General features: G+C 45.4%; 1 protein-coding gene across 1 annotated transcript in view; it reads right to left on the bottom strand.

Moving 5' to 3' along the window:
- Positions 1-2,790: 2,790 nt before the first annotated feature.
- Positions 2,791-24,633, bottom strand: part of LOC144752373 (E3 ubiquitin-protein ligase TRIM15-like) — a 292,972-nt gene continuing 271,129 nt past the window's right edge. The window contains exon 5 of the mRNA XM_078640308.1: positions 2,791-2,863. Within this exon, the coding sequence (XP_078496434.1) occupies positions 2,791-2,863 (73 nt within the window). The remainder of the gene's footprint in view (positions 2,864-24,633) is intronic.

Raw genomic sequence — 24,633 nt, 5'->3', positions numbered from 1 at the left:
TGATCCAGAATATCTCTCTGATTTCCACCACCCTGTAGAAACACTACAGGTGCTTAGCCAGAATATCTCTTTGAACTTCACTGCCCTGTAGAAACACTACAGGGGCTGAGCCAGAATATCTCACTTAACTAAACATGTGCATGCGCTAGGTTAGTGTAGGTTTATGCACTAGGCCAGAGTAGATGCTTGTGCTAGGTTACTGTGAGTGCATGCATTAAGTAAGTGCAGGTGCATGCCCTAGCTCACTGTAGATGCATGCGTTGGGTCCGTGTACATGCATGTGCTAGGTTAGTGTGAGTGCATACCTTAAGTAAGTGCAGGTGCATGCCCTAGCTCACTGTAGATGCATGCGTTGGGTCCGTGTAGATGCATGTGCTAGGTCCCTGTTGGTGCTAAAACTCTGGAAAATAGAATGTGTTGTGTGGTAAATACAAAATTCTGAGGTAATTTTCCATTCGATTGTCCCAGAATACTGCAGTAACTGAGTTACTCGCAGTTGTCAAGCCTAGCAGTATCATAACAGTATCATCGTTCGACACGGTCTCCCATCAGATGCTGCTCAGGAGATTGGAGGAGATTGGACTCAGAGGACCTGCTCTTCAGTGGATGACGAGCTTCCTGTCCTCCCGTTCCCCGACCATCAATTCAGGCCCTTTTCGGTCAAAGACAATTGAACTGACCAATGGACTTCCCCAGGGCTCATGTTTAAGCCCCACCCTATTCAACATCTATGTTGCTCCCTTGGCCAACCCCTCCGGGCCTGTGGCTTTACGCCCATTTCATCTGCATTGCTGACGAAACTCAGCTCCTCTTATTTAAAAAAATCCACCCCCTTTGTTCAGGGAAGATGGAGATTATGCTCTGAGGAGAGGCATCTATGCGGTGGACACCAGACTGGTGGCCGGTAGCCCTTGACACCCCCCCTGCCCCAAAGGTCCTTGTTAAAAACCTGGTTATTCGCCTAGACCGGGCCTTGACCGTGAAGGGGCGTGCCGCTTAAACTGCCGGCTCCTGCTTCTACGTGCTGGGTTTGTTATGGCGAGTTTTTCCTTTCCTCCCAGATTCTACTCGTAAAACCCTCATTCAGACAATGGTAGTAAGCCGCTTAGACTATTTCAACGCTCGCCTGGTCTCAGCCAATGAGTCCTCGCTTAGCAGATTGCAGGTGGTTCAGAACACCGCAGCGCGCCTTGTCTCGAATGCCCCCCAGAAAACTGCCTCCCTTCCTCTCCTTTAACAGCTTCATTGGCTTCCAGTGCGCAAGCGGGTTAAAGTCTAAATCTGCTGCACCGTCCACAAGGCCTTGTATAACAATGGCCCCCTCTACATCGCCAAGAAACGTAATCCTTATGTCCCTTCTAGAACCCTCCGGCCAAGAACCAAATCGCTTCTCTTGGTCCCACGGATCAGCAAATCAAGGTTAAGTGGGAAAACCTTTTCCTACCTCGCTCCCCTTTATCGGAATCAACTCCCCATTTACCTAGACAATGTCCTGACTATCTCCGATTTAGAAAGCTTCTTAAGACTGCTCTATTCTGATAATGCTCGTCAGCCTGTCCAGCAGCACGGTTCAAAGCGCAGAGATACCCCTTTGTGGGTTATTTAGGCGCTATATAAAACCCATAAATAAATAAACTAATTAATGTGAGTTGTGAAATTACCACATCTGAATTTCCCAAAAATTAGCATGAATGTCCAAGGGGAAGATTGATTTAAACAAAGGAAATGCGGCAGCACATATACCGAATGGAGATTAGTAGAAATCTAGAAAAATCTTGAAAATACAAAGTTTAGGGACAAATCAGGTAACTGTACCCTGGTGTGAGTGCACGTTACCATTAAATACCATACCACACCACACCATACCACACCATATCGCCATCCCATTCTATCCATTACCAGCATACCAAACCATCCCATACCACTATACCATACTATACAATGATCTCACCCTATAGTACACCCACCATACCATCATAACATTCCATTCCATACCAGTCCACACCATCCCATCCCAGTCCACACCATCCCATCCCATTCAACCCCATCCCACCATAACATCCCATAACATTCCATACATACCATACCACACCACACCACACCAAAGCCCATCACACCACACCATACCAGGGTATACCATACAACACCACCCCATACCATAGCCCACTAGACTACACCATACCATAGTACACCGCATCATACATACCATACCAGTCCACACCATCCCATCCAACCCCATCCCACCATAACATCCCATAACATCCCATACATACCATACCATTCCGTAGCACACCACACTAACATAATGTCATCCCATGCCATGCATTACCACCATACCAAACCATCCCATACCACTCTACCATATTATACCATGACCTCACCCTATAGTACACCCACCATACCATCATAACATTCCATCCCATCCCAGTCCACACCATCCCATCCCATTCAACCCCATCCCACCATAACATCCCATAACATTCCATACATACCATACCATTCCGTAGCACACCACACCATACCATACCACCCCACACCATACCATTACACAACAACACTATACCGCACCATACGATAGCCCACAACACCATACCATACCACCCCACACCATATCATACCATAGCACACCACACCATACCATTGCCCACCACACCATATCACACCATACCATAGTATGCCACACCATGCCATACCACACCAAACCATACCATAGCCCACCATCCCATATCACACAATACAATACCATACCACAACATACCATATCATTTTCATGAACAGTAATATTCAGAGCTAATCATCACAATGATATTTACCTTTATAACTCTTCACCGCCTCTGGGCCCCGAATCTTCACATTATTACACCTGTAATAACACATACATGATCTTTGTATTAAAGAGCAATGACAGCTACAGGAACAAAGGATGAACATCACATAAGACCTGTATTTGAAATAAGATTCAGTATTAAGAGCAGCACCTGCGGACCAGAGCTCAGTGTGAGTTACTGTTCATACGCTACTGTCAAAGCTCTAACGATACCCAAAAGTACCTTCAATATCTTCTGATAGGAAGTGGGTGTTCTAAGCCAAATAGCTCAGTGAGACCAGTGCGCTTCTTGGGCCAGATGTAGGTAGCCAAATACCGGTCGGTAACGGCCGATTTCGGCCGTTACCGAACGGTATTTGGCTTTTGAGATGTAGGGGGACGGAAACAGGGCAAATCGGTAATTTTACCGATTCGGTAAATATACCGGTCGGTAAATTTACCGACCGGTATTTTTACAGATTCGGTAAAATTGATATGTAGGTGGGACTCTTCTGAGTCCAACAAGGCCTACAAAATCGGTATTTTACCATCAAATGCAATTTGATGGTAAAATACCGATTCAGGTGTGCATGAACATGTGTGCATGCACACCTGGGCCATATGACAGGCAGACCTGCCCTTAGGGCAGGTATGCCTGCCACATGGCCCCGAACCTTTTTTGGGGGTGCTAGAGGGTGTCAAAGTGACACCCCCTGCACCCTTGTCAAAATCGGTATTTACCGATTCGGTAAATACCGACCGGTAATGCCCCATTCATTCCTATGGGCTTCAGGCTACAGATATTTACCGATTCGGTAAATGGAACATCTGGATGTTCCTACATACCCCCCCTTCTTATTTACCGATTCTTATTTACCGAATCGGTAAAATTCGGTAAATAAGAATCGGTAAATATTACCTACCTACATCTGGCCTCTTGTGAGGCCACAGAGTGCCTCAGCGTGGGTCTTCTAGGAGTGTCCGTTGGATCAGTGAAAGGGGGGCTGACTAACAGGTTGCATCTGCTCCTAGTGGAGTCTCGTGTATATACTTAAAAATTCACAGAAAAACCATAGGTTTCAGGCAAGTTATAGTTAGTTGGACATTTCATTTATACAAAACAATAGAAATTCCGGTGTTATAGTTAGTTCAGCTAACTTTACCTCGCACCCCGGCAATGCACTTCTGATGACATCACATATTACATCATTCATGACATGGTCAGTGACATCACTGATGACATATCAAATGATATCACTGATTACATCATCCACGTGAAAATCTGATACATCTCCTCACACCCTAATGTAACCTTTCATACACCCACTCTAAAATATACACTACCATTTTCGAAACCCTACACACACCAATACCAGTTACTACATACACACTGACTGATTTACAGGTCTACACACACATCCAGTCATTCACCCATACAGTCACTCATACATGCAGTCACTCATCAATACAACACTATGATACGCACTCATACAGCTACACAGACGCTCACACACCACCACTCATCCAGAGTTACTCAGACATCTAGTCAGTCATGCAAAGAATCAATCACACTCCCATTTACTCACCTTAAATTAAATACATACCAACTCACTTATTCCTACAGAAACTAATCCATACTTACTCTCTTCTACAATCACTCAAACAAGTACACATTCATCCAAAAACCCACTGTCACAATCACTTACTCTCACATATACTTATTTAAATACACCATTACTGAAATATACTGTCTTTTACCTATGCAGTTACTCGCACATTTACCACTAAGACATCCATTCACTCACAACACACCCATACACTCACTCACCCACCCATACAGCTGTTTGTTTATACAGTCTTGAACCCATACACCCAGTGTATTAACCACTCACTCATCTCTGCAGAGTCACACACTTGCCACCCACACATACACTGAGGCACCCATACAAATACTCAGGTAACCAAACAATAACTGATATAAACATTCATGTAGCTACTCATCAACGCATGCACACACTTACACACCAAGTTACACACTGATACAAAGAATCACACAGTTTAGTCACTAACCCATGCATTCAGTAACACATGTTTAATGGCTCACTCATACAGTCACTCGCACACCCACAAAATCATCCATACAGACACTCATACACCCATTAATTTCTCAGTACACCTTGAAATTTATTTATATAAAGCATATTCAAACTTTACAGAAGCACACAGTCACTGGATGATGTCATCAGTAATGTCATGAATGATGTAATATGTGATGTCATAAGCAGTGCATTGTGGGGGTGCGAGTTATAGTTAGCTGAACTAACTAGAACGCCAGAATGTATATGGTTTTGTACAAATGGAATGTCCTTCTAACTATAACGTGCCTGAAACCTATGGTTTTTTCAGTGAATTTCGAAGGTTTTTGAACTAACTATAACGTGCCTGAGTTTAGTGTACCTGAATCCTACAACAAATACTATAAAATACCGAGCCAAAGTGGGGGCCTGTCTGGATTTATGTGTGAGGTCAATAATTTTGTTTCACATATTGTGGACATATTTTTTTTAGATGTTTTAAAAAGCGCTATACATTTCCAGACCACTTCAGAGCACTTCACTTTGCTCCCTTAACCATATTCCCTACTCCGTTATTTGCAATTATTAATGTATAAATTTGCCTCTATTTGTACATGAATTTAGTAATTGTGTTACCTAGACTTATTACATATTTATATTTCGGAGAATTTTATTAAGAAAGTTATAGATTCAGCAACAATATAAAAAAATAAAAATTGAAAAAGGCCATGGTGTTACAGGCATGTGTAACAGATGTGAAATGAAAAGTTTTATAAAACACAGAGTATGCATTTGCCAGATAATTCTAGTTTCGGTGCTCACCAGATCCCAAGGCGATACATGAATCTGCATTAAAAATGCTCTGGTTTTTCCAATCCAAAATTATTATTTTAATAAATGTGTGGGTGCCGTAAAGGTGAAAATATTTACACATTTTGCACAATCTGATGAAACACGCACCTTCGCTATATGTTGACATACACTCCGCTCCCGCGCACCGCCGCCCCTAACACCCCCGGACACCTTTCACTGACGGTATGTTTCCGGTACCTTCCGCAGGGCTTCGCTTTGGGCCAGCAGGGCGAAGAGCATGTCTGTGCTGGGCGAGCCCTTGGGGGCATTCGGCTCCTTGAGGGCGTCCATCACACATTGCTTCCCCCGCTCTGCCTGCCTCTCCCAGGCGGAGTTCAGGCCTCGGTCCTCCGGTCCGGTCCCCCCCAGGCCTGTCTCCGAGGAGGCTGGCGGCACAGGCAGGGTTTCAGGTCCCTGTGGAGGGCGCAGGGAGGGAGGCTGGCGGCACAGGCAGGGTTTCAGGTCCCTGTGGAGGGCGCAGGGAGGGAGGCTGGCGGCACAGGCAGGGTTTCAGGTCCCTGTGGAGGGCGCAGGGAGGGAGGCTGCTCGCCGGCACACGCAGAGCGTGAGGTGGTGGGAGGAGGTGCGGAGCAGGCACAGCGGGTGGGAGTAGCTGTGGGGAACGAGGGCTTCACGCTGCACAGAGAGCAGGCTCATGGGTAGGGGCTGCCTGGGATCAGGTACCGGTGAGGGTTGCAGGCAGCAGGCAAGACAGCGTGAAGTAACCCTGAAAATAGGATGTTCACAGGGAGCAGGCAGGGGTGCTGCGGGCATGCTTGAACCAGGCATGTATGTACTAGATGGGAGTGATCCAGAGGGCAGGGTGTCCACAGGAAGCAAGTAGGTGTGCTGCGGAGATGCTGGGAACAGGCAAATCTGAAGGAGAGTGATCCTGAGTGCAGTGTGTTCACAGGGAGCAGGCAAGGATGCTAGAAACAGGCAGGTCTGGAAGGAAGTGACCCTGAGTACATGGTGTTCACAGGGAGCAGGCACTGACAGTGCGGGGAGGCTGGACGCAGGCAGGTATGGAGGAGACTTTTCTCGTGCCGGCTGTTCACAGAGAGCAGGCAGGGGTCATGCGGGGTAGCTGGAAGCAGGCAAGCAAAGAGGAGTTTGTTCTTATGTAGGCTGTTCACAGGTAGCAGGCTAGGGTGCTGCGGGGATGCTGGAATCAGGCAGGTATGGTATGAGGAGACTGTTTTAGGAGTGGTGTGGTGTGGCTCACTGGTTAGAGGCGGCAGACCCGGAAGCAGAGAACGGACCGGGACCAGGGTTAAATTCTCGACGCGGCAGGGTCGTGGACCAGGGTCAGCGGACTCGACAATTCTCACCTCGGCGCCTACTCTAACCAGGGATCACACTCGGCAACTCTGGGCATTAAGCTTGCCTCATCTCTACAATGGCCCACCACAGACGCCAGGGATACCTCGTTTCACCTTGGAGATACCCAGAAGGGTCCATCTCACAGAGAAAGCCAGGACAGGTTCCCCAGCGGTCTCCAGCGCCGGGACACTTACGGGCAGCCGTGCGCTTTACAAATCCAACACATTTTAGTGCAGGCTGTTCACAGGGGGGCAGGCAGGGGTGCTGCGGGCAAGCTGGCAGCAAGCAGGCATGGAAGGGAGTGATCCTGAGCACAGGGAGTTTACAGGGAGCAGGCAGAAGTGCTGCAAACTGTCTGGGAGAAGACAGGAATAGTAAGATCAGGCAGGAGAGGTTGGACTGCACTGTGTGGCTTTCAGAGCTCTTGGAGTGCAGACAAAGGCACTAGAGTCGGCTGAGTATGGGGGGGTCATGAGGGAGGTGCATAGGCATTAAAATAATTAGTTTGGCTGTCCGGAACACGGAGTCCCCCTGAGTCCAAGAAGAAAGGGACCCTCAATCTTGTTACACATGTTAAGGCACCCCGGGCGCATGTGTCCCGTACAGAAGCAGGAAGTCCAGAGAACTCACCATCACGTGAAAGTGATGTGAAGTGCACGCGCCAGCGTGAACACACAGCGCCAAGAGACAGTTCTGTGCTGCAGATAGTAACAGTAGCGATAACACGATCTGTGTATTGTAGCTGTGTTTACAGCTGTATAGCGCTGAATAAGCTTGACAACGCTCCAAAGCTTTTCGAGAATGGGTAACACGCTACTCTGGTATTCACCCGGATGGAAATGTGTAGGTGGCCTTGTGTGTGAGGATCTGAGCTGGTAGAATGCAAAACAACACCACCACAACCGATGGTAACTATCAACACCACAACCGACGATAACAACAACACCGCAAATGACGACAACAATAACAACAACAACAACTACAGTAATAATAATGATGATATTAAAAAATAAGAGCAGGGGCTCAATTAAATGAAGCGCGGGAGCCCACTTCATTTTAAAAAACAATTTTGGCGGGATTTACAGACCCAGCGCGAATTTCGCCGAAATTAAAAGAAAAATGCTTTTTTTTGGCCCTGTGGGTCCTTGTGGGACCCCCTGAGAAGGCCTAGGTGGTCAGGGTGATTTTAACCTACCCCCTTTTCCTCTTTATCACCTTTGCTTCCCTGTTTTCTTGTGACTCGGTTCTATCGAGTCACAAGATGGCTGCCAACACTTCCTGGTTTGGAGTGTTGACAGCCAATTAGAATAAAGCTTGTGGACGGGAGGGTCTGCGGATCCACCGTGCTTCTATATATCAAAACTTTTACTTTTTTATTTTCTCAGCAGCTAGTGAATGGATTTACACCATTTAAAAACAAGCATTTACAATGCAACGGTCTCACCTTTGCAAAAGTTAGAGCTATTGGCATTGTAAATGACAAACTTTTTATTGATGTGTTGGTTTTGAAAACAGAAATAAATGGCATTGTCATTTACAATGCCATTAGCTTAATCTCTCGCAAATGCGAAACCTATTGCAATCGCGCACACACACACACACACACACAGAGCCACACACACACACACACACACACACAGAGCCACACACATACACAGAACCACACACACATACACAGAACCACACACACATACACAGAGCCACAGACCACGCAGCTCTTGGTGTGTCCTATCTGCGTTGGCAATTATCACTCCACTCTCTGTATTCTTCCCCCGGGTGTTGTTTACTTCACAGCAATTTTGCGAAGAAAGCTAGTTGAGCAAGAAAATCTCCAAAACATGTTTTTTCCCCTCTCTGAGCTTGATGGAATCAGTGTGGCATAGTTGTATTTTTCCACGCTATGACTGGGGTTTTTGGTGAGAATGTCCTTTGGGTCGCTTTTGGTGTTGCAGATGGGTGATTTTCGGGAGGGACAGGGGGGTATGTGGTGCTATTTTCGGGGAGCGGGGGCTCTTTCTGTGGCTGCCATGCAGCACTTCCTCCTCCTGCAGCCCCCATCTTTCTTTTCTCTCTCTCTGCTCGGAGGGAGGGAGATAGAGAGTGAGAGAGAGAGGGCAGCTCTCGGCTCCAGCCAAAGCGCTAAATGTAAAACAAGTATCAGGAAGGGAGTTTAAGAAAGGAAGAGACGGGCCTAACATGATAAAATGGACGACATGTTGTAGAAAGGATCTGGTAGAGGGAGAAAAATGGTTCTGAGAGAGAAAAAGGAAGGAGAAGGAGACATGGACAGGAGCCGATCAGATGAGTGCAATAAAATGGGCAGTGGGAATATTTAAGGTAATAAAGGATCGAATTGATGGGTGGAAGAGCCAAAGGGACTTCAAGAGGAACAAGCATTTGCAATGCAATAGGTCTTGCATTAGGAAAGTTTGAGTTATTTGTCCTGTACATGACAAATTTGTTATTTGTTTTATTTTTGAAAATTAGGAAATTAATAGCTTTGTCATTTACAATGTTTTGTATTTACGTGACTTAGAAGTATTGATTTTACAAATAACAATGTTTTTTAAATAATTAATACTTAAATAAAAGTTATTGTAATTTATAATGGCAATAGCTTAAATTTTTGTGAATAACTTTTGTGAAGATTATGTTAAGTGTATTTTATCGTGACTAAAATATAAGAGCATAAGTGAAATATCAACATTTTTTTCCATATTTGTAATAAAGCTTGAAACATTGAGAGAACATATTTGAACCAGTTGTTGTTGAATGTTTGCACAGATTGATACTGTGGTGGCGCTGAGTGATGTTGTGGTGGCGACAAGTGATGCTGTGGCGTTCAGTGATGCTGTGGTAGCGCATAGTGATGTTGTGGTGCCCCTGAGTGATGCTGTGGTGCCCCTGAGTGATGCTGTTGTTGTGCGATAGATAGAGTGAGGACGATAGATAGATAGAGTGAGGGCGATAAATGGAGTGAGGGCGATAGATGGAGTGAGGGCGATAGATGGAGTGAGGGCGATAGATGGAGTGAGGGCGATAGATGGAGTGAGGGCGATAGATGGAGTGAGGGCGATAGATGGAGTGAGGGCGATAGATGGAGTGAGGGCGATAGATGTGTGTGGTTGTGTGTGTGTGGTTGCATGTGTGTTGTATGTGTGTGCATGCATGGTTGTATGTATGCAAGTGTGCGGTTACAGAAGGATGTATGTGAAAGAGCGCAGCAGATCAGCATTTTATTAGAGAACAGGGAGTTAAAGAAGGATGCGTGTTGAAGAGATCAGCAGATCAGCACAGGAGAAGAGAACAGGGAGTTGGAGAAGTAGGCGGTGGAAGGGAACAGCAGATCAGCACGAGAGAAGAGACCAGGTTTTTGGAGAAGGGGACGGGGTGGAAGAGAGCAGCAGATCAGGATGGGAGAACAGAACAGGGAGTTAGAGAAGGAGGCGGGTGGAAGAGAGCAGCAGATCAGCACAGGAGAAGAGAAGAGAACAGGGAGTTAGAGAAGTCGGCGGTGGAAGGGAACAGCAGATCAGCACGGGAGAAGAGAACAGGGTTTTGGAGAATGGGGCGTGTGGAAGGGAGCAGCAGATCAGGATGGGAGAACAGAACACGGAGTTAAAGAAGGAGGCGGGTGGAAGAGAACAGCAGATTAGCACAGGAGAAAAGAACAGAGTTAAAGAAGGAGGCGGGGTGTTTGAGAGCAGCAGATCAACTCAGATGAAGAGAACATTGAGTTAAAGAAGGAGGCGGGTTTTAGAGAGCGGCAGATCAGCACAGGAGAAGAAAACATGGAGTTAAAGAAGGAGATGGGTGGAAGAGAGGAGCAGATCAGCACATGAGTAGAGAACAGGGAGTTAAGTAAGGAAGCGGGTGGAAGAGAACAGCAGATTAGCACAGGAGAAGAGAACATGGAGTTAAATAAGGATGTGGGTGGAAGAGAGGAGCAGATCAGCACATGAGAAGAGAACAAGGAGTGAGGGTGCTAGATAGAGTGAGGGCGATAGATAGAGTGAGGGCGATAGATAGAGTGAGGGCGATAGATGTGTGTGGTTGTGTGTGTGTGGTTGCATGTGTGTTGTTGTATGTGTGTGCATGGTTGTACGTGGAAGAGAGCAGCAGATCAGCACAGAAGAAGAGAACAGGGAGTTAGAGAAGTAGGCGGTGGAAGGGAACAGCAGATCAGCACAGGAGAAGAGAACAGGGTTTTGGAGAAGGGGCGGGGTGAAAGGGAACAGCAGATTAGCACAGGAGAAAAGAACAGAGTTAAAGAAGGAGGCGGGGTGTTTGAGAGCAGCAGATTAGCACAAGAGAAGAAAACATGGAGTTAAAGAAGGAGGCGGGGTGGAAGAGAGCAGCAGATCAGCACAGGAAAAGAGAACATGGAGTTAAAGAAGGAGATGGGTGGAAGAGAGGAGCAGATCAGCACAGGAGAAGAAAACAGTGAGTTAGATAAGGGGGCGTGGTGAAAGAGAACAGCAGTTTAGCACAGGAGAAGAGAAAAGGGAGTTCGAGAAGGAGGAGGGTGGAAGAACAGCAGATCAGCACAAGAGAAGAGAACAGGGAGTTAGAGAAGTAGGCGGATGGAAGATAGCTTAAAGATTATCACCTGAGAAGTGAACATGGCGTTAAAGAAGGATGCGGTGGAAGAGAACGGCAGATCAGCACAGGCGAAATGAACAGGGAGTTAAAGAAGGAGGCGGGTTTTAGAGAGCAGCAGATCAGCACAGGAGAAGAGAACAGGGAGTTAAAGAAGGAGGCGGGTGGAAGAGAACAGCAGATCGGCACAGGAGAAGAGAAGAGAACAGGGAGTTATAGAATGAGGCGGTGTAATAGAACAGTAGATTAGTAGGGGAGAATAGAAGAGAACAGGGAATTGGAGAAGGAGGTGGGTGGAAGAGAGCATCAGATCAGCACAGCAAAAGCGAACAGGGAGTTCGAGAAGGAGGTGGTGTGGAAGAGAGCTGCAGATTAGCACAGCAGAAGAGAACAGTGATTTAAAGAAGGAGGCGGTGTGGAATAGAATAGCAGATCAGCACAAGAGAAGAGAGCAGGGAGTTGCAGAAGGAGGCGGGTGGAAGAGAGCAGCAGATCAGCATGAGAGAACAGAACATGGAGTTAAAGAAGGAGGCGGGTGGAAGAGAGCAGCAGATCAGCACAGGTGAAGAGAACATGGAGTTAAAGAAGGATGTATAGGGGAAGAGAACAGCAGATCAGCACCGGAGAAGAGAAAAGGGAGTTAAAGAAGGAGGCGATGTGAAAGAGAACAGCAGATTAGCACATGAGAAGATAACAGTGAGTTAAGTAAGGAAGCGGGTGGAAGAGAACAACATATTAGCACATGAGAAGAGAACAGTGAGTTAGAGAAGGGGGCGGGTGAAAGAACAGCAGTTTAGCACAGGAGAAGAGAACAGGGATTTAGAGAAGGAGGTGGGGTGAAAGAGAACAGCAGATCAGCACAGGAGAAAAAAACAGTTAGAGAAGGAGGTGGGTGAAACAGAACAGCAGTTTAGCACAGGAGAAGAGAAAAGGGAGTTAGAGAAGGAGGCGGGTGAAAGAACAGCAGTTTAGTACAGGAGAAGAGAAAAGGGAGTTAGAGAAGGAGGCGGGTGAAAGAGAACAGCAGATCAGCACGGGAGAAAAAAACTGGGAGTTAGAGAAGTAGGCGGATGGAAGATAGCTTAAAGATTATCACAGGAGAAGAGAACAGGGAGTTAGTGAATGATGCTGGAGGAAGAGAGCAGCAGATCCGCATGTGAGAAGAGAACAGGGAGTTAGAGAAGGAGGTTTGGTGGAAGAGAGGAGCAGATCAGCACAGGAGAAGAGAAGCGAACCGGGATTTAAAGAAGGATTTGGGGTGGACGAGAGCAGCAGATCAGCACAGGAGAAGAGAAGAGACCAGGGAGTTAAAGAAGGAGGTGGGGTGGAAGAGAGCAGCAGATCAGCACAAGAGAAGAGACCAGGGAGTTAAAGACTGAGGCAGGTGGAAGAGAGCAGCAGATTAGTACAGTAGAAGAGAACAGGGAGTTAAAGAGGGAGGCGGGTATAAGATAGCAGCAGATCAGCACAGGAGAAGAGAAGAGAACTGGGAGCTCGAGAAGAAGGCATTTGGAAGAGAGCATCAGTTCAGCTCTGGAGAAGAGACTAGGGAGTTGGACAAGGAGGTGGGTGGAAGAGAGCAGCATAACATCACAGCAGAAGAGAACATGGAGTTAAAGAAGGAGACAGGTGGAAGAGAGCAGCAGATCAGCACGGGAGAAGAGAACAGGGAGGTAAAGAGGATGCGGGTGGAAGAGAACAGCAGATCGGCACAGGAGAAGAGAACAGGGAGTTAGAGAAAGAGGCGGGTGGATGAGAGAAGCAGTTTAGCACAGGAGAAGAAAACAGCGAGTTAAAGAAGGAGGTGGGGTGGAAGAGAGCAATAGATTAGCACAGGAGAAGAGAACAGGGAGTTAGAGAAAGAGGCGGGGTGGAAGAGAGCAGCAGATTAGCACGGGAGAAGAGAAGAGAACAGGAAGTTAGAGAAGGAGGCGGGGTGGAAGAGAACAGCAGTTTAGCACAGGAGAAGAAAACAGTGAGTTAAAGAAGGAGGCGGGGTGGAAGAGAGCAGCAGATTAGCACGGGAGAAGAGAAGAGAACAGGAAGTTAGAGAAGGAGGTGGGTGGAAGAGAGGAGCAAATCAGCACAGCAGAAGAGAACAGGGAGTTAGAGAAAGAGGGGGGTGGAAGAGAGCAGCAGATCAGCACAGCAGAAGAGAACAGGGAGTTACAGAAGGAGGTGGGTGGATGAGAGAAGCAGATTAGCACAGGCAAAGAGAACATGGAGTTAAAGAAGGAGGTGTTGTTGAAGAGAGCAGCAGAACAGGATGGGAGAAGAGAACAGGGAAGGTAGAGAAGGAGGCGGGTTGAAGAGAGCTGCAGATCAGCTCTGGAGAAGAGAAGTGAACATGGAGTTAGAAAAGTAGGTGGTTGGAAGAGAGCAGCAGATCGGCACAGGTGAAGAGAACAGGGATTTAAAAAGGATGCGGTGGAAGAGAAAAGCAGATCGGCACAGGAGAAGAGAACAGTGAGTTAGAGAAAGAGGCGGGTGGAAGAGAACAGCAGTTTAGCACAGGTGAAGAAAACTGAGTTAAAGAAGGAGGCGGGTGGAAGAGAGCAGCAGATTAGCACAGGAGAAGAGAACAGGGAGCTCGAGAAGAAGGCATTTGGAAGAGAGCATCAGTTCAGCTCTCGAGAAGAGACTAGGGAGTTGGAGAAGGAGGTGGGTGGAAGAGAGCAGCATAACATCACAGCAGAAGAGAACATGGAGTTAGAGAAGGAGGCAGAGTGGAAGAGAGCAGCAGATCAGCACGGGAGAAGAGAACAGGGAGTTAGAGAAGGAGTTTGTTGGAAGAGAGGAACAGATCAGCACAGCAGAAGAGAACAGGGAGTTAAAGAAGGAGGTGGGGTGGAAGAGAGCAGCAGATCAGCACAGGAGAAGAGAATAGAATAGGGAGTTAGAGAAGGAGGTGTGGTGAAAGAGCATCAGATCATCTGAAGTTAACAGGGTGTTAAAATGCAATGCAATATGTTTCTCATTTGGAAAGTTTGAGCTATTGCAAAAGACCATTTTTTTTATGTTTTGTTGTGGAAAATAGTGAAAATAATTGCTTTGTCATTTACAATGCTAACAGTTATAACTGTTGCAAATGTGACACCTATAGCATATGTAATGCAATATGTGTTGTATTTATATGACTTACATGTATTGATATTACAAACACTGATTTGGAAGGTGGAGTGGGAGGGTGGAGTGGGAGGGTGGAGTGGGAGGGTGATGTTGGAGGGTGATGTTGGAGGGTGATGTTGGAGGGTGATGTTGGTGGGTGATGTTGGTGGGTGGAGTTGGAGTTGGTGGGTGGAGTTGGAGTTGGTGGGTGGAGTTGGAGTTGGTGGGTGGAGTTGGAGTTGGAGGGTGTGGAGTTGGAGGGTGTGGAGTTGGAGGGTGTGGAGTTGGAGGGTGTGGAGTTGGAGGGTGTGGAGTTGGAGGGTGTGGAGTTGGAGGGTGTGGAGTTGGAGGGTGTGGAGTTGGAGGGTGTGGAGTTGGAGGGTGTGGAGTTGGAGGGTGTGGAGTTGGAGGGTGTGGAGTTGGAGGGTGTGGAGTTGGAGGGTGTGGAGTTGGAGGATGGAGTTGGAGGATGGAGTTGGAGGATGGAGTTGGAGGATGGAGTTGGAGGATGGAGTTGGAGGATGGAGGGTGGAGGATGGAGGGTGGAGGATGGAGCTGGATGGTGGAGGATGGAGTTGGATGGGCGAGTTGGAGGGTTATTTTTTCAGGTGGAGGGTGGAGTTGGAGGGTGGAGGGTGGAGGATGGAGTTGGAGGCTGGAGTTGGAGAGTTATTTTTGCAGGTGGAGGGTGGAGTTGGAGGGTGGAGGTTGGAGTTGGAGGGTGGATTTGTAGTTGGGGGTGGAGTCGGAGGGTGGATTTGGAGGGTGGATTTGTAGTTGGAGGGTGGAGTCGGAGGGTGGATTTGGAGGGTGGATTTGGAGGGTGGATTTGGAGGGTGGAATTGGAGGGTGGAATTGGAGGGTGGAATTGGAGGGTGGAGTTGGAGGGTAGAATTGGAGGGTGGAATTGGCGGGTGGAGCGTGGAGTGTGAGGGTGGAGTTGGAGGGTGGCGTTGGGGGGTGGCGTTGGGGGGTGGCGTTGGGGGGTGGCGTTGGGGGGTGGCGTTGGGGGGTGGCGTTGGGGGGTGGCGTTGGGGGGTGGCATTGGGGGGTGGCGGTGGAGGGTGGCGGTGGAGGGTGGCGGTGGAGGGTGGCGGTGGAGGGTGGCGGTGGAGGGTGGCATTGGAGGGTGGCATTGGAGGGTGGCGTTGGAGTGGGAGTTGGGAGGTGGAGTTGGAGTTGGAGGGTGGAGTTGGAGGGTGGAGTTGGAGGGTGGAGTTGGTTATAAATCAATAATATCCATACAACGGCATAAAAACCCTATTCATAATTCAGTCGTAGCACATGCTGTCACATTAAGCAAGCCTACTCCTCCAGCCCCCTAGAAAGCACACCGAGTTCTCTAAACAAAACCAAGCCTCCAGCAACCTGGGAAATCCCCATTGCCTTTGTTTTGATTTCGTCCGAGAACTCCTGTAAAGCATTGTAAGAACGACCAGTTCTTAGTGACATCTTTATTGACGTCTTATGTCCAGCCTTACGTCAAACCCAGCACCTTTCAGGTATAAATATACCAATGCTGCCTTAAACAAAAACACAGTGGTGGTGATTCTGGAGCAGCTATCTACTTGCCCAAGAGCCCAGCTGAGGCGAGAGCCCACGGACGCTGCCCCTCCCTTTTGACGCGCTGAGAAAGACGCTGTCTTTTCTCCTGCCGAGAAAATCCAGCTCCGGCGTTTCCAGCCTACCCTTGCGGGTGACTGGGATATCGAGTCCTGAGAGAGAGATACCAGCCCTCCTGCTTTCTATTACCCAGGTACTGAACTGGATAAACCCTTACAGAGAATTCTTGAGTCAGATTCTTGGCAAAACAAACTTAACTTAAACTGCTACTTACTTACTTCTTCCCACGTATTAGGCTTAGGTCAGGTACACCGGGGTAGGCGTATTTAGAAGCACCAGTTGAGTACGATTAGTCAATGTATATATGTATGTATATATTTTATCTATTTTAAAGTATCATATGGATAAGAAACCATATCAATGCTTTTACAGTATTATTTTATAATCCTGCTTTTACTGTACGCACTTTACTTTACTATAAGTATTGCAATTGTAGCAATTCATTTCTCTTGTATGATGAAGGAGACTGCTCAATAAATAATACCTTTTATTGAAAACGCCCGTCTCTCTTTTCTCTGCAATCTGGTGAAACTAAGTACGCACCTTTTGACTGACTGAAATAGCTGTCTTTTGTTTTCATACGACTCTAGAGATATACTCTTAATCAGGGAGAGCAAAGTTGTCATGTTTTATGGTTGTCAGAAGCTAATCCCTTCTTGTCTATCCAGGGAGGTTAAACTCCTCCTCGTTTAGTCGAGAACGTTTCTAGTGACCTCTGAGCTAGCAGAAAACCTTAAGTCTAAATAAAGTCAGTAGAGAGATAGTCAACCTCAGTCCTTCGTCTATACTGCTGAATATATTATTCCAATGCGCAGAGCCTATTGGGAATATAGGAACTACACTACATGGCGCCCAACGTTTGGTAAGGCGATAAATCGAATGCAAGACGTTAGAGTAACTCAGTCGTGCTTTTTCACACAGACCCTTTTCCCGTAAATACTCCAAAAAACGCCTGGAGTGGGTAAAAGGTTAAAATCCGCCGGAACTTAGTAGGAATATATTTCTATGTATAGTTTTTGGTTTATTCAACGTTGAAGGATACAGTGTTCCAAAATAGTGTGCACCTAATCTTTGTTTCCTTGGAAACCTGCTCTGCAAACTTTCATTAAAAACAATGTCATCTAACGGCGACAGCAACGAAAACCGGTGAAACTGCAGTAGATGCAAATCAACGGGGTTTCGATGTTACAGGGTTTAAGGAAAATGATCCGGGTGCAATTATTATCCCGGAAAACATAAGAAAAACTATAACTCTTAAACTTATAGAGAATGGACTAACATCGAGAGGTGGTATAGTCGTATTCGTAATTGAGGCACATGAATATCGGCAGACAGAGGTATTCTATTCATGGATAAACTTTCCAGCAGCAAACGCTGTCACACATGAATTCCACTATTACAAAACAGAGGAACCTCCGGATGAGTACACTCCTTTCGAGGAGGTGTAAATCCCATTAAAATACCAAGAGCACCTGCTCTGGTTTAAAGGCGCCCTAAAACATAATAATCACATCACCAGGCTCGGTCCACTAGGTAGACCAGTAGCAACGTGACCGGTTCTAGCCAGCTACACACCACACCACGACATAGAAAAAATGTCAGACCGAGAACTTTTAGCACAGCTAAAACAACTGATTAAAATACATAGACAATTAGTCCAATATGTAATGCGGACTTCAACAGTCCAACCAGCTATTAACATTCCACAGCTGACCCCTCATCAGGGGAACACAAATAAAATCATACCACAGAACATACAGTCATGTCTGGGTAAAGTACCCATAAAACGGGAATAAATTCCATTCTGGTTAGCACAAAAAAATCACTCAAATAGAGGCAGTATTTCCGGATACTACCCCTACTGAGAAACACAGAATTCTGACTATCTGTTTTCCAATGGGGATCGCACCACATGTGGAGGACTGTGATACTTGGGGCACAGTCTTTGCTTCCATTTACACAAAAACACATGGTGTTCCGTCTATGGCGATAATACCAGATGTGCTAAAACAGATTCAAAATGAATACGGTCCAGAACCTGCTTTAACTCTGGGTATGAAATTACTGAAAGACTTCGAGCAGGTCTCAGCTTTATTATTATCCAACATAAAGGAGAAGCAGCATCTGTGGCGATCCGCCAGAAATTGAAAGAAACAGATATAGCAGAACAACCATTTGAACTTGCCAGAATCATAGAAAAATCCTATGAAGAACTAGGAAGAGATAGTTTGGGTGGGAAACCGGTAAAACCCCAACTAACTGAAAATCCTGAAAAAATATTTATAAAAAATAATCTAAACACTCCAAAAAAGAGGTGGGATGGAAATAAACAATCCGCTCCCAAAGAAAAAAGATTCCAGTCCAGAGGAAGGTCTCCTCGGCGGAGAGAAAGCTCTCCGGACCAAGGACACACGTCTCCATAGATGGAGCCCTCTGAGAAAAGATACAACCTTAGAAATAGGGATAATTTGAAGAAACCTGATAGATATCAAGATATTGATACACGTCCCTCTCGATCTTTTCAGACTTCCTCACAGAAATCGGAAAGAAGAGGACGGTCAGAACACAGGGAAGAGCACGTCAAGTCCAAAGATAAGGAACCTGCTCATCAAAGTAAAAAATTACAATTTCCAAAAAAGAAGGTAGCCAGTATTAAAGTAATCAAACATGCCGAGGATCCTGAGGACACAGCTGAAAAACGGAGAGTGGGCTCAGACAATGCTAGACAGCGCAGCAGAAGTGAGCATAGCTCGCAAGATCCTGATGAATCATCTGGAGACAGTGGACACGAATGAATACATTCAGGTGGAAACTGCAGATACCAGAGTTAGCAAACCTCATAAGATATACGAAATAACATTACGTATAGACGGAGATAAGACTAGGAAAATAAGGGGTCTATTTTGGGATAACCTCTGCAAAGGCTATGACATCCTTTTAGCTGAAAAAGACTGGCCACCAGAGTTTGTCAGGGAGTGCCCTCATGGCGAAGAAATGATTATGCCTGCCTTCTCAAATCATATTCCAATTCATAGAAAATATACACTTGCAAGAAAGTGGGCAGTAGCCCAAGCTCCTGCATTGTATAAAAACCATGTTGGATGGGATGAGGACAATCCTCCTCACAAAATCCAGTTAAAATGTCAACCAACTGCACAAAGGCAGTACCCAATTAAGCAAGAAGCTAAAACACAGGTCAGGGAGATCTTAGATCAACTTGAATACCAGGGGGTCATTGAAACATGCACCTCACAAATGAACACTCCTTTGTTTCCTGTCTCCAAGCCAGACGATTCCTATCGTCTAGTTTTGGACTACAGACACCTAAATTCATGTTGCATAACTTTTGCAGTACAAAACTCACAGTGCAGCACTAATGAATAACATCGTGCGCAAAAAATACAAAACAACATTAGACATCTCTAATGGATTCTTTTGTCAAAACATAGCACCTGAAAGCAGGTATTTGACGGCTTTCTCAATAATGGGCTTGCAGGAAAAATTCTGTCGACTCCCACAGGGGTTCAAGAACAGCCCAGGATTATTCTCAGCAAGGGTAACAGAGTTACTACAAATGTATGATGATGAGGCATTATCTTATGTAGATGACATCTATCTAACAGATGATGACTTGGATACTCACTTGAAAAGAGTGAACACCATAATCCATGGGTTCACAGCAGAGGGTTACAAATTCAACTTTAAAAAGTCACGAATTGCCCATCTAACTGTCCTGTTTTTAGGATATGAATTATCAAGTGAAGGCAAAAGCCTGGCAGACAATTTTTTAGAGAAGTGCGCTGTACTCCAAGCACCTAAAACGCTGAAGAACTTACAATCAATTTTAGGTTTCCTGAATTTCGGAAGAACTTACATTCTAAATTATGCAGAGAGGGTTAAACCTCTCTATGAACTAATAAAACCAGATTTTAAACCAATCAATTGGACTCAAAAACACACAGAAATTTTGAGATCATTGCAAACAGACATGTTAACAAAAACAAAATTGCAAGCATGCGATAACACACGCAACCTTGTAATCCGAGTCATCCCAGGAAGATGAGGATTCACGTACCTAGCCTCTAATGAGGGAGAAATGGTACCAATAGCTTACAAATCACATTTGTACACAAAAGCTGAAATGAAATTTAGTTCAACTGAAAAAATTCTAACAGCGGTTCAGACTGCTGTAGCAAAAGAGAGCCCTAGCACAAGGTAAACGAATAATAATCGTTACACCAGTACCAGCTCTAGAAGCAGTAACTAAGGCAAGCATTCCGAACGCTAAAGCACTACATCCAAGATGGATCCAATGGGTTAATTCTCTTGCTGCAACAGACGTGGTATACGAATTTGATCCTAATTTGAAAACACAAGAATTTCTACAATATGAATATGAATGTCCTCTGCCAACCGAAATCCTACCTCTAGAACATTACGGCTGTATAATATATACAGACGGATCAGCACAACCCGCAGTTGGGGGTAAACAAGCTTACAGTGCTGCGTGCGCGATTGTTAAAGGTCATTGGCACGAAGGGAAATTTAGACCACTGGTCACTAAAACGCAATCTCTAGGAGATTGTACAGCTCAGTGAGCTGAACTACTAGCATTTAAGATGGCGCTTGAAAATACCGATCGCGAATTCCCCACACTCATAGTGTGTGATTCATATTACTGTGTTCAGTCTTATAATGAATACTTGCAGAACTGGGTTCTAAACGGTTTCAAAGATGCAAAAGGTGGCACAATAAAGCATAAAACACTTTGGGAACAAGTAGTTCTTTTACAGAAAGAACTACAAAAGACTCACGTCATACATACACCAAGTCATCAACGTGATGGCGTTCACGTTGCGGGGAAGTCATTGGCTGATGGAGCCGCGAAGGCAGCTGTGCAAACGGCTCCGTAGCTGCTATCACCCGGTCAAAAACAAAAATAGACAGCGAGATACTGCAAGCTGTCAGTTGTACAGTGAAAAATGAGATAAAATCACTCCTGAAAAGCTTTCCAGTAAAGTACTCATACATAACTGATGCGAATAACGTTCCATTTGCTCGAATCCCTGGAGTGGGGGATAGGGCAATTTCAAACATGGAACATAGGTTAGGACTAATTACAGCAGCACACAAAGGGCTAGCTTCTGCACACGCTGGTGTTTCCGCAACAGTATCGTTATTAAAACAGAGATACTGGTGGCCGCGCATGAGAAACAAACTAGGAACTATGTTCTAGAATGTGCAATATGCCAAAGGATGAAAGTTTCAACAGTGAAACGACCAGCTCAGACGCCCCTTCCAATCTCAGATAAACCATTAGCGTGTGTTTACCTGGACCACTGTGGTCCCTTACAAAGGGATGGCAACTATAAATATATCATGGTCACAGTGGATTCCTGCACGAGATTCATTTGGATGTGGCCCCAGCGCTCGGCTGACGCCAGAACGGTTATAAAAGATTTGCGAGTCTTTATCGGCACATACGCAATTGGCATGCTACATTCTGACCAGGGTCCTGCTTTTAGCTCTCGAGCTTATAAGGAGGCCATGACCAGCATGGGCATTGCATTGCGGTATTCTTGTCCCTTCCATCCTGAGGGAAACAGGATTGTGGAAAGAAAAAACCGAGACATAAAGCAATCTATAACGGCAAAGGTATTAGGTTTGGGGGATGGGTGGGTCAAACATTTAACAAGTGTCCAACGTAGTCTTAATAATCTGCCAAGAAATTCTCTAAAAGGTTTCAGTCCGTACGAACTATTGTTCGGGACTAGAATGCATATCCAGGACCTTGATAGTCAGACTTCAGTAGTAGAAGGAAAATGCTTTGATATCAAAGATCGTTTGGCTATTTTACAGGACTTAAATGAAACAAGAAAAGACCTGAGCAACATAAAGTTAAAACAGCAGCCAACAGTCACTGAAGAGAAACCACCTGTCCCAGCAAGGCCTGTCTGGATTCCAAAGATTGGGGATCTGGTCAGAGAGAAAATCGCGGTGAAGAAGGAATTTGGGCCTTCTTACAGAAAAGCAGTAACTGTCTTAGCTGTCAACGGAACAAGATCAGTTGTACTACCGCCCCTTGCTGGTAAAAAGGAGAACCGAGTTGTATCTATCGACCTGGTTAAACCACAATCATGTGGCCAATAATAAGTAGTAGGCCAAGTGGACTCCCCAAGAAATAGCAGAACACCAAAGTTTGCTACAATACCAGAGGTTCAAACTGAGAGACTAATCACATTTGATAAACCTACAGTGAATCAACAAGGACTATGCAACAAAGCCATGGAACTTATGCCTCTTCAAACCCAAATTACAACAGTTTGTCAAGAAACACCTGTCTACAACGACGTAGCCACAGAATATACTAATGAAACAAAGAAAATTCCAAAAGCAAATGAAAATCCGGAAGCATTTCCAACAATTGACAGAACTGCATCAGGCTACTTCATCAATTTCGATGACTTTTCTGATATCCAAGCGAACCTGAGGAACAGCCAACAACAAAAAAGACTTTTAAAGACAAAGCAAAAGAAATCTTTCATCAACTCAAAGAAACCTATCTGATTTCTCCATGGATTGAATTTTGTTTTGTGCTAAATGTACTTTTCCTCCTGCTTTGGCTCATCATGGTACTTTGCTTGGGACATTTCATTGAGGGAAAATATAGTACAATGGACACAGCAAGTCAGAACATCAACTTGGTCCTAAAACCACACAAGTCATCCCACATCGAGAAAAGAGAACTATCATCAGTAAATTTCACAGCCAATCCAATACCCGGTGGGGTAGCTTGGGACAAAACAGATTATGAAATGTATAGCCCGGTCGAGCTCTTGAAGTATCCACATCAATTCAAGGTTTTATTAAGTGACTTTGTAAAACCGAGCACATTCTCTGATGATTGGGACTTTGAAAGTATTAATGATATGATGGCAGATGTAGTTATGTCAGCAAAATTTACAGAACATGATTTACAGGGTTCATCAAATTATGAACAGATTTACTGCTACAATCACTATGCTAACCATTATTTGCATAAATCTGCTCAACCTAGAAACGTTTTTAATTATAATCAATGGGAACATTGTGCAACTCCACCAAAAGGCAGTTCAAAACATTTTATGATAAATTACCATACTTCTCAGGGTTTAACACAAGTGATGCAGAAACGTTTTATTTCAAACTGTTAAATAAGACAGGAATGAAAACCATGCTGACAAACACTAAATTAATCTATTCAGATTTTTTTTTTTTTTAAATGAATACATTTGGTTTTGATTTTTGGAAAAATAACATTGAAACAAAAACCATCTGGGGTACCAGAGATTGGCAGGTCCAAGGTATAGAATCATAATTTAGAGCCTGCATGATCCCAGAACAAATTATATTCTTGAATGACACTATTCAACAGACAACCTGTCTTGGCCTAGCCAAAATTAAAGACTCAAACAAACCGTCTATTCCAAAGCCAACACCTGACAGTAATAGCACTACAGGAGAAGTGTGGCTCACTGGTTAGAGGAGGCAGACCTGGAAGCAGAGGTCAGCCCGGGACCAGGGTTCAATTCCCGGCTCGGCGGGGTCTTGAGTCCTAAAATGTCCATGGACTCGACAATTCTCGCTCCGGTGCCTACTTGATTCACGGGTTCACACTCTGCGACTCTGGGCAATAGCTTGCTTAATCTCCAAAACGGCCCCTCGCGGCGGGATGCCTGGCTTTCACCTTGCGGATACCCTGCCGGGGTTATCTCACAGGGGAATACTAGGACGGGTTCCCTAAGCAAGCGCTTAGAAACCGCTCGGTGATTTGCGCTATATAAAATTCCTGTACAATTCCTGTACATTCCTGTACAGATGTTGAGATAGACGTATCCCATATTTTTAACCAAAACAGAACACATCCTGATTGGAAAAAATGGTTGATCTGGCTCACAGACATAAATAACTGTCAAGATAGATTCCTGAACAAAATACAGGGGTTCAAATTGACCAGGCCAGACCCTAGATACTCCCAGAGACAACATCCAGGGATAGTTACAACATACAGTGTAGGGAAACTCTGCCTCGAATGGCTACAGAAATCCACACTGGCAGAAATTAAGCAACACTTGACTTTACTTAAAGACGGTGCTCACTTGCGTGATTTCATAATGGGACCACGCAAACAGCGTTAAAAACATTTCATAGCGGCCAGTATATATGCGGCTTACAACGAAGCTTGGAAAGAAACACAAATTGAAACAG

The sequence above is a fragment of the Lissotriton helveticus genome, chromosome 5_1 (assembly GCF_964261635.1).
Source record: "Lissotriton helveticus chromosome 5_1, aLisHel1.1, whole genome shotgun sequence".
In the NCBI taxonomy this organism is placed as follows: Eukaryota; Metazoa; Chordata; class Amphibia; order Caudata; family Salamandridae; genus Lissotriton; species Lissotriton helveticus.
Note: the sequence above shows the minus strand (reverse complement) of the source record. Positions and strands in the feature narration are given on the sequence as shown.